Consider the following 11,778-nt stretch of genomic DNA (forward strand, 5'->3'; position numbering starts at 1 on the left):
TCAAAAATGTGGAGGGTCCCTGAGTGGCTTAATCTGTAAAGCATCCAAGTCTCGGTTTTGGCTCTGGTCATGATCTCAAGGTTGTGAGGTCGAGCCCTGCATCAAGTTTCTCTGCTCAATGCAGAGTCTACTTGTCCCTCTCCTTCTGCTCCTCCCATGATCTCTCTTTCTCTCTCTCAAATAAATAAATCAATTAAATATATGCATATTTTAAAATATGGAATCCTACATTGCTTAATTTATTGGGTCTGTATATCTAAGACATTGTGTTTGGTAGTCTGTATTTAGAAAAGCATTTCATCATGCTAATCATACGCTTGAAATGTTGAAAAACACTACCCCAGCTGGGGTAGCAGTAAGGGGATGAGGGAAGAGCAGATAAAAGAGAGTCTCCAATCTCCTTTCCTCTGGAGGGCTGTCACAATGAGTGAAGAAGCAAGCAGGACAGATGCTTCTTTTCTCTTGATCTATCCTGAATTGCTGGGATATGGTCTGTAGAAAGGGGAGCTCTCCCAAGACAATACCTAACTAGTGCCTTCCCCAAATGCTTTTAATCAAAGTGTCACTGTGCTTAATTTGGTCCTTGTCAACCAACCACAACTACAAAGGAAATTACTGTTTAAAAGTTATAGTTTTGCTTTGGAATAATATATGACTTTGGATAGAGATAAATCAAAGGCTTTTAAAGATAGACAGCTGACGGGGCGCCTGGGTGGCTCAGTGGGTTATGCCTCTGCCTTCAGCTAAGGTCATGATCTCAGGGTCCTGGGATTGAGCCCCGCATTGGCTTTCTGCTCAGCAGGGAGCCTGCTTCCTCCTCTCTACCTGACTCTCTGCTTACTTGTGAGCTCTCTCTCTGTCAAAAAAAAAAAAAAAAAAAAACTTTAAAGGTAGACAGCTGACAAGATGTTTTCCCTAAGTGATATAAAGACAAAATTTGTGTAGGTCTATAACATTATTTCTAAAAGAGAATTTATGGCACATTCTCTATTACTTGAGAGTAGGTTTCAAAAGATCAATAGTGACTTTTTATAGATAGGGCCAGGAAAATTTATTTATTTATGTTTTATTTATTTTTTTAAGATTTTATTTATTTATTTGACAGAGAGAGATCACAAGTAGACGGAGAGGCAGGCAGAGAGAGAGAGAGAGGGAAGCAGGCTCCCCGCTGAGCAGAGAGCCCGATGCGGGCCTCGATCCCAGGACCCTGAGATCATGACCTGAGCCGAAGGCAGCGGCTTAACCCACTGAGCCACCCAGGCGCCCAGGAAAATTTATTTTTATTTCTTTTATATTATAGTTTCGTTGAGAAAAATAGATCTATTGAGGAAAAAATTGATTTAACTTAAAATCTATTTTTTTAAATGACCATTTTAAATGGCCTGAGAGTATAGTCACAGCCTAAGGAACTTATCTTTATGTAGAAAATACATAACAATCAAAACGTATACAGTGTACCTAATGTAATATATATTCACACATCTACCAGTCAACTCAGTTGATGATGGTCCTTTGATAATAGGGACTATTTTACCAAAAGGTAGAGCTCACTAAAAATGTACTGTTAAAACATAGGACACTTTAGAGAGATGTGACCTTTGTTTTAGACACAACTGAGGCTTTATATGCACTCCTATGGGATAAGTATGCTTTTGATAGCATAATATTTGGCTCCAGACATATGCTTTATTGTTAAGTAGATAAAAGAGAAGTTACTTTTTATAAATTGTTTGCCCTACTATTTCTCATTGTATATAAATCAGCAGAACCAACATGAATGGAAATAATGTTAAATAGCCAAAGAAGTGAAATTTAAGAATTCTGATACTGTGATTTACACAAAATGTATATTTGGTCATTCAGATAACCAAAATATATTCCTCATATATATTTTCTCTTTGTCCTTTGTTGGCTTACAACTCCTAAAATATTTGGTATGTCCTTTGATAAGAACAATAAAGTTGTCTTTTGTATGATAATAAGATGACTTTTGGAAGGCACTTTGGTAACCTGAGGATGGGGACTGTTTGGGAGGAGAACCAACTATGCAATTAGAGGGCTGGAATTTTCAGTGCCCCCTCCCACTTCCAGGGAGGGGAGAGGGGTTGGACATTGACTTAAATTGCCAGTGGCTAATGATTTAATCAATCCTGTCTGTGTAACAAAGCTTCCACAAAACCACAAAATGATGGAGTTCAGAGAACTTCTGGATTGGTGAATTGGGGGAGAGTGGTGCACCTGGAGAGGGCATGGAAGCTCTATGCCCTTCCCACCTATGCTGCCCAGTGCACCTCTTCCATCTGGCTGTTCCTGAATCATATCCTTGTATAATAAACTGGTGATCTAGTGAGCAAACAGCATTCCTGAGTTCTGTGAGTCTCTCTAGCAAATTAATTGTGTCCAAGGAGGGGGCCACGGGAACCTATGGTTTATAGCCGGGCAACAGCCTGGACTTTTCATTGACCTCTGAAACACAAGGGTGCAGGGTGTCTCAAAGACTGAACACTTGACCTGTGAAATCTGACACTATCTGTCTAGAGATAGTGTCAGAATTGAGTTGAATTGAAGGCCACCCAGTTGGTGTCTAGAGGATTGCTTAGTGGGCGGCGAGGGGTGGGGGATAGAATCCCTTCCCCCAACATGAACCAAAATTGGGATCTGCATGCTTTTAAGTACACTAAGAGGTGTTTTAAAGCTGTTTGCAAATGGATGCTATAGGCAGACAACTTATTTAGTGGGAAATTCTATTTTATGTAAGTAAAATATTGCAGGCTAAAGATACTTTAAAAATTCTAATTTACTGGGGTGCCTGGGTGGCTCAGTCATTAAGTGTCTGCCTTCGGCTCAGGTCATGATTCCAGGGTCCCTGATTGAGCCCCACATTGGGCTCCCTGCTCGTCGGGAAGCCTGCTTCTCCCTCTTCCACTGCCCCTGCTTGTGTTCCCTCTCTTGCTGTGTCTCTGTCAAATAGATAAATAAAATCTTAAAAAGATAAAAAATAAAAAAATAAAATTCTAATCTATTATTTTCTATATGAGAGATATGAACTTCATAAAAAACACAGTGATGCATTTGCTATGTTTTATTTTGCTATGAGCTTGTTAAACATAACATGCAAATGATTAAAAAGGAACATACACGTGATTTAGAGTGAAAAATAATTCTAGAAAAGAAAAGTTTTGCTAGGTAAGTATATAAATTCTTAATGCTAAAAATATTGCTCTAAGTGTATGTGGCTTCGTGAATTTGGTCTAGTATTTTGCAAAATCATTGGTCTCAAAATTTGCCACCCATTTTTCGGCTAAACAAATCTGAACATAAATTTGAGATCATTTGATTCAAGACAGTGAACATCCTTACGTGTGTAGCCCATGCTTTTTGGCACATTAAGTTAAGATTTAGGAATTATAATACTCGGCTGACTTCCATTCAATGAGTAGAAGACTTTGCACATCATTTGACAGTAGAGATGTAGAAAACACTAAATTTACAAATAAAGCATTAAGTTTGTTGTCTCTGTGTGTGTCTATGTCTGTGCTTGTGATGAAATAGGCCTGCCTTTCATCTTTTGTTTAAAAAAAAAAAGTAGTAAAATGTTTACAAAACATTTCCCTCAGAATTTGGAATTCATGGAAGTAATAAACAGTGACAAAAAAATGAATACTGTGAAAATTGACACACACACAAAACATAACCATAAAATGTTACTCCAGGGTACACCTCAATAGAATCAGAATTAGTAGATATTAATTAACGGTGATTTCATTTGCTACACGTAGACATTCGTACATATCAGGTGGCAGACTGGTGTGGGTAAGACGGTTGCCATCCAGACGCAAATGCTTGATCTTGGAGTAAGATAATGGTCCCAGGATCTTACAGAAGCTCTTTACTTCAAACTCTGCAAATTGAAGAATAGACATGTTAATTATTTAGTACATGGACTTGAAACAGTTACTTTAAAAATGCTCAAATCCATAATAATATCTATTAGGACTCCTTCCCACTTATTGGCTGTATCTCTGAATTTGGCACTGCTAAAGGAGTATTTCAGGCTACCAAACGGAACAGCAATATTTAGTAAAGAATGCTTATGGGTAGATCAGGATGTTCAATGGAATTTTTTAAAGAATAGAACTTATTAATTATAAGCTCTGCATTTAGAAATACTTGGTTTTAGAAAGACATTCAATTAACGTGTCATATTATCTAAGCACTCTCTTGAAGTATTTCATCTAGCTCAAAGAAATCTAAGACTGGTGCTGTTGTATGAGTAACCTCACTGATATAAACATCTTGGTTTTTGGCATCTTAAAATCAGAAGGGTTAACTAGATGACCTCTGAAGAATTTTCCAATGAACACACTTTTTGATGATAATTCAAACCTCCAAAGCAAAAACCAAATCATAGAATGTCCATGATTGGAGCTCATGTCCTTTTCTTCTGTGGAAAGAAAAAGCTGCCACAAATGAAAAACCAATTTAGGTTTGAATAGAAACAAAGGCTGTTCTTAGATTGCATGCTCTATGTCTGTATGTAGAAACTGTCTATTTCTACTCAGGTCAAGTTCCAATTAATCTTATCTGGTCCCCTCTAGTGTTATTTTTCTTTCATTCTCCAATTCTAGTTAACAATGACTTCAGTGGAGCCTAACACACTGTTCTCTTTTCCTCTAAGATGTTGTCTTTAAAAACTGATCAGTCAAATTTCAGGGATCTTGTGGTGCCTATCTCTGAAAAAGCATGGCATAATTGGACAAAACATGGTTTTAGGCCTATATTAGTCTTCTATCTCTTCCATTTATCATCGAGGTGACTTTGGAACATTTATCTGATCTTCTTATTAGATATAACATATCTATCACACTGAATTACATGAAGATTGAAGTAATTAAGTTATGTGAGTCACTTCACACACAGAGCAAGCACTTAATACATGTTGAATAGCTATTGATGTCCTTTGAATTTTGCCCTCTTTTCCAAATTACATGAGGAAAATCTATGACTAGGCTCATGCTTAAGGTTGAAAGTTTAATACATGTTAAACAGTCTTTGGTTATATATTTTCTAATACTACAGAAATATTAAGGGGCTCTTTTTATCTTAAGAGAATGTGATGATGAGTATACATAATTTTATGTAGCAAAATAAGCTGAATTGAAGACATACAAAAATAACAAGAATATCTGAAATGTATGTATCTAAATATCAAGAATAAGGAAGGAATTAAAGTGACTAACCACTCATTTTCAAATGACCATATGTGACAGGGAGTGTGGTTTCAAGCTCAGTTTGGCATGGTGACCATGTCTTCCAAGACCACCTTTCCCATCTCCTATGTCACCTCTTCCATCTTGTCTTAATACCTTCAGACGTTCCTGCATCTGTCTTTCTCCCTTTTCCTGTCTCAGAGTGTGAGGTAGTCCCAATCACGTGGTTAACCTCCATCAACCAAATCTAACAGGTTTCTTCAGCCCTTCAACATCTTAAATCCCATTAGCATTTTTGGTTGTCTAAGTTATCCTTCTTCCTAACCACCACCACTAATGTTTATAACGTGGGGCCATATATTGTCACATACTGAATTTTCCACTGGAAATGGCTGTAAGGATTCAGCTATGATAACTTTACTCTGTATTGTATGACAAGCAAGCTTTCCAGACACAGGAAAGGATATATGGTATTTCAAAGCAGGCAATCATGGTCTCCTTCATGGGAACACCCCAACCTTACCAGGACACAAAATCGTTGCAGAATTACAAAGTATCATACTAAAAAGTCACACTGTAATCTTTTGGATAGAAATATCAATATCCTTATCCTATATGACAAAAGAACCAAATTTCATGGTATAAAGATCATTCAGTTCAATAGATTACTTTGCAGATATAATTGTTTTATGAGTAAATCAATGTTTCCCACCTGACTTCTTATTAAAAAAATGTTGTCCATGAACCAGAGATTTTCTCTTCTGTCACCCTTCATTAAAGAATAAGGTGGAGAATGGTGAATTTCAGCTTCCCACCTGAATGTGTGGCTTAAATTTAAAAATTTCCCAGAAGACTACATAAATAGCCCAGAGTAGATCAGGTCAAACTTACACCCAGAAGATAAGTAAAAAATAAACTATGGCAGCAGGAGAAAGGAAGGAGAAACTGGAAAAATCAAATGAGGTGAAGTGTTGTGTATAGAAAAGGGGGAAATTCAATACCATTAAAACAAATTCCAGACCCTCATCATATTCCTTCTTCCCTCCTTAATCTTCCTCTCCATCTTCATAAGAACACTGTAAGGACACTCACTATATTACAGATGACGGAGGTAGATAATAATGGTCAGTGATAGCAGGGTAATATATCGAGTCCCAAGTAATGATGTCAGAGGAGACCATGAGCATATGGGAGCTGCTCTGGAGATAAGCAGGAGGGATATTTGAAAACCTCTGCTAGCTAGCCCTCTTCTGGACTTGTTTATTCCTCCCTTAACCAGACCTTACCAAGGTGCAATGTAAGGCGCAAATCTAAATCATGACAGAGGCAAATAATAACAAATAAATATTCAGAGATAACACAGTAGGATTAACTAACTCAAAATATTAAATTTGAAGAAATTCATGTTTAAGTCCTGTGAGCTGAATAGTTTCTTATCTGGACACTCTAAAGTAAGGCCAGACATTGGATAAATAACTGAGCTAGAGAGATGTCTTGCTGGCATTTCCCTTCATTTTTTTTTTAATGGAACCAGAGACACTATTTATACCACATAGCTTAGGCATTTAAAGTCTTTTTTTTTTTTTAATAAAGATTTTATGTTTTTGACAGACAGAGATCACAAGGAGGCAGAGTGGCAGGCAGAGAGAGAGGAGGAAGCAGGCTCCCCGCTGAGCAGAGAGCCCGACCTGGGGCTTGATCCCAGGACCCTGGGACCCTGGGACCATGACCCGAGCCGAAGGCAGAGGCTCTAACCCACTGAGCCACCCAGGCGCCCCGGCATTTAAAGTCTGGAGGAAACATCAGTCAAGGACAGGCAGAGCTTTCAACTTACTTTCAAGTTCGTTGACCTCCAGGTAATAGTTTTCAAGGTTCTCATTGACGGTTGGTATATTTTTAAGCTTATTATAGGAGAGATCCAGCTCAAGCAGGGATGATACGTTAAAAGAATTTCCAGGTACTCCACTATCAGCCAGTTCATTATGAGATAGACGCAGATACTGCAGTCCATTAAAACGCTTGAAATACTCATCAGGGATGTTGCTGATCTTATTGTTGTCCAAGTAGAGAGTCAGAAGAGATGCTGGGAGACCCAAAGGCAGTTTGGACATCTGATTGTAGCTCAAGTCGAGGTACTCGAGGGACTTAAGACCTTTAAAAGCAGCCGAAACAGCATCTTCTTTCAGTTGATTGTGTTGAAGGTGGACAAAAGTCAGGTTTACCAGTCCATCGAAGGAACCAAGCTTCTGGATCTTGTTGTGCGTAAGCTGCAGGTCCACCAGAGATTTGGGAAGTGGGCCCACAGACTCCGTCAGGTTGTTGTAATTGATATGCAGCTTCTTCAGTTGTTTCAGCTTAGAGAAAATTCTTCCTTTGATCTTGGAATTTTCTAGAAGGTTATGATCCAGAATGAGCCACTGCAGATCAGTTACGTTTTCAAAGGCCTTTTCGTCAATATGGTCGATCTGGTTATTCCTGAGGTAAAGATACTTGATTCCAGGAGGCACCATCGGCACACTTTTCAATTTCAGCTCATCGCAGTACATGGCCGATGGGTAGCTTTCGGGGCAGTTACATTCTGGGGCACAGTTTGGCGAGGACAGCCCATAAATCGATACAGCAAAATCGTAATCATAGTACTGGCCCCTGGCACCAATGATTGCCAAGAGGAGAGTAAACACACCTAGATGCATTTTGGGCAAATACTTTGAATCCTAAATAAAGTGGAAACATACTGTTATACAAGTACACTTTCAGGAAAAGGATATTGGCTTTGCAGTGTTAAATGCATTAGCAAATATGCACTTTATTATTTTATAGTGCTTTTTTAGAGTAGCTAATGATGTCTTTTTAATTTTTATTTAAGGATCCCAAGAAGGATGTCCGAATACTTCTGGTGTGGTGAACCCGGTTCAGGGTAGACTGCATACCCATGCGCCCCCTTCTGGGCAAGCCAGGACCAATTGTCCATTTAATCTCTCTAGATCATTCCTTAATTAAATGCCTTCCTGCAATAGATTTCTGGGTGGTGCCCACAGGCCACCATGTTAGTACGCTTCTCAGAACATCCTTCAAAACCAGAAAAATGAAAATGAAAAGACAATTTGAAACTGTACCCTGCCATTCACCATCATTAAAATGTCTCATTAAGAAGACCCTTACTGGAAACATGGGCAATCTATGGTTTTGCCCGGAGGAAAGCTGTTCTTATGTATATGTGTGTGTGAGAGGGGATACATTCCTTTAAAAGTGTCTGGGTCTTGTTGGTTCTGAGGTGGAGGAACAGAATTCTTGGGGGAGGGTGGCCGTGTGCCTACTATTTTGTTGTTTTTTTTTTTTTTAACATTCCATACTTTTAGGCACACTACACAACTGTGTTGCAAAACTAATATTTAGTACATTAGTTTTCAAAACTACTTTTTATTAATCAGGGAAATGTCACAAATTCTTTAAAAATGTTAAACCTATAAAGAGATCCAGCTGGTAGAGAAAACATATTATTTTCAAGTTTTGAATTAAAGTTTTCCTTTCTCCATAACTCACAAGTTCTCTACTTTCTTCATGCCAAAATTTAAGAAGGCATGGCTCATTTATCTGGATCTTAGTGCCCTCACAGCATGGAAAAGAGTGGGAATTGAGGAAATTCTGTATTAAACAGTGGCATTAGGAGCCATGTAGGAAAGGACAAATTAAAAATGAGCTGTAACAGTGATCTTCTCATATGAACATGGTTCTAAGGTGAGGCTCAATAAAGTGCATTTCACTTGCTTGGGGAAGTACAGAGTTAACAATTTAAGTAAAGAGGTGGGTTGTTGTAGAGTGGAGAGTTATGGCTGGGGGTAACACCAGAAGGGAAATCATAATGGGATCTACATTCCACTAGGTACCATAAAATAATATATCTTCCTGTGAGAAGTATGGTATAAGCTTTTGTAACTAGGTAGTTTGGGATAAGTAGGATTTTTCAGTATCAGAACTTGAGACATCTTTTCTTTGCTCCAACTTGAAATTATAAGGCACTTTATTTTAGCAGATGAAACCCTCCAAAAAGTTGTTAGAATCACTCTGATAGCTGACATAATGTAACATGTAGCCAGATCCTTGGCAAATTATTCCCTAAGATTACGATGGCGTCATTTAATTTAGTTGACAGGACTTGGCCATGAGAACAATTACATAGTGTAAATGTAATTACAGGATTCTTTGTAAGTTACAATATGTTAATGTTGTAAAGATTTGTCTGGTTTTATTAAAAAGCTTCCACCTTATTTTAAATTGAGTATACACTAAAAATAGTCGTGGTCACTATAATATGAATATTGAATAATAATGAAAAAAATGCTTCCATACTTTTTGGCAGAGGAAAAACAAGGGCTCTGAATTCAAAGAGAGTTTGTGACCATATAATGAAACCACTATGAAGCAAAAGAGCACTTTGCTTTTTCCCAGTTTTTTCCAAATACCTGTGGCTATGAAGGAAATGCTTTTCTCAAAAAGTAAATCATCTTTCCCAGAATTTCTCTAAAACATGTTTTTTCAAGACATACATCCAAAAAACAAATCGATAAAATTAACAAGATAGAAGTAAGCAATTCATGAGTGTCTAAGTTCTTTAGCTCACATTTTATAACATGCTTACTGTAAATTGTAACAAATTATAACAATGTATTTATTGAGAAACAGTTTGAATATTAATGGAAATGGTCTTTCTTTGCTCCAAAATTCGGTTCTAACAATACTAACATATATAATTAATTAGCATAAAATAGCAAACATTTTACTTCCCACACTTTTTTTTTTTACCATGTCTAGTTTAAATATTTTCTCCTTCCGATCCTGAAACTTTGCACAGCTTCCTTTGCCAAACAATGCAGCATATACTTTATAAAATTGATCTCAAATCCATAAATCATGGAAAGTACATTCAGCAAAATGTGAAAGTAAATGCTCAAAACTGTGGATCTGCTGCTGAATAGCAATTGGCAAAGTTGCTCTGGAATTTTTTCTGTTCCTGTTACAATAAACACTGTCCCAAACAGTCAGCATCCCCAGTGCTATAGTTAAAACAGCACTTACCTTACTGTCTTGACACTGCTTTCCTTAATTCTTAAAGCAGATGCACCATGGACAAGAATCCACCAATATATGCTGTGAACTCTGTCAGGACGGAACTGGCTGCCAGATTCTTAGTGATACAAGAGCTGAAGGGGGAAAACCCAGCCCAGTCACGCCAGTCTCTGCATGGAGTTATGTCATTGTGGGGATCTTGTGGGTTGGCATGTGAGCATTTTGCTCTCTAACCAAGTGCAGGTGGACGTGGGGAGCAAGGACTGCCCCACTCATTCCCTATGGAATGGGAGAGAGAGTCACGCTTAACTAGCCCAAATACCTTAGCTTTTAACCAAGAATTGAGTCCTGCTGCAAATGAAGACATCTACTGTGGGAGCATTTCTCTTGCAAAGCTCTCTCCTTCTGTAGCTGTTGCAACGATTAGATGCTATTCTCTCAATCAGCTCTCAGGTTCACCTAAAGGTCTCCTAAATCATAAACAGAACAAATAATTTCAGGAAAGTGCAAATGAGACTTCAGAGGAATTGAATCTTTTCTTGCCCATTGCTCTTGAGGTTTATATTGATTTACTTGGACTACCTTAATTTGGGGCTGGGGAGGTAACTTACATTAGTTCCCAAAATGTGAAAATATGCTTCATTGACACTCTGACAGAGAAAGTAAATATCAACATTTCCAGTTTATTTCTTATGTTAAGGGGATTCATTTTATGCTATTCCGATCTGGAATCAATCAACAATGTCCTGCCTGTTTCTTATTTTGTGGATTTAATTTAGGAATTCATCCAAGACCTTACTTGGGGATGGTATTCTATAGCTTAATGCCAAAAAACATAAAAGAACGTGAAAAAATTGCACACTAAAAATATCACAAGGCAGTAATCTTTCACTCTCTCATTGCATGCTAGCAATATTTTTTTTTTTTTTTCCCTCGAAACTAGAAGTCATGCAAAGTTGTAATCTCCCAAGGGCCTGGTTGGATATATCTTTCATTGTCTGTTCCTGATGCATGCTTTTTACAAATGAGCCATATACTCAGTTCTTGTCTATTTCATTTTGTGATAACATCAGCTGTGTTTATAAGTTTTATTTTTCTTCCAAGATTCTCCTTATGCTTACAGGAACTCTTTAGAGTCCAATATTTTAACCTAAATTGCCACATTGTAAGATTTTTCCCTCCTAAAATAACTTAAATATGTCACTTTTAGCTATGAGACCTGTGGAAAGTTAATCTTCCTGGCAACTAATGCATTTGCCTGAAAAATTAATAGCACAATAGTTACCTTTTCTTTTGGTCATGGAACTGTTAAAAAAAGAGAAGATAATCTTTTTGAAAGTAACTCATAGAATTATAAAGTGATTCATAGCTTCACATTTCATTACTATTATTTTAAGAAAATTATAGAAAGGATTCAGTTTTATAACAGAGAAAATGAATAAATGTAAAAGAAATTAAAAAAAAAGACATGTAATTAAGTGTTTCATTGTAAGGAGATATT

At 37.4% G+C, this 11,778-nt stretch overlaps 1 protein-coding gene across 1 annotated transcript; it reads right to left on the reverse strand.

Annotated features, from left to right (window-relative positions):
* Positions 1–3,069: 3,069 nt before the first annotated feature.
* LUM (lumican) lies at positions 3,070–10,573 on the reverse strand. Its single transcript, XM_047743111.1, has 3 exons — positions 10,287–10,573; positions 7,045–7,924; positions 3,070–3,901 (listed from the first exon to the last, which is right to left on the reverse strand). Exons 2-3 carry the CDS (start codon positions 7,901–7,903, stop codon positions 3,747–3,749), a joined length of 1,014 nt encoding a protein of 337 aa, XP_047599067.1. The 5' UTR covers positions 7,904–7,924; positions 10,287–10,573; the 3' UTR covers positions 3,070–3,746.
* Positions 10,574–11,778: the final 1,205 nt, after the last annotated feature.

The sequence above is a fragment of the Lutra lutra genome, chromosome 8 (genome assembly GCF_902655055.1).
Source record: "Lutra lutra chromosome 8, mLutLut1.2, whole genome shotgun sequence".
NCBI lineage: Eukaryota > Metazoa > Chordata > Mammalia > Carnivora > Mustelidae > Lutra > Lutra lutra.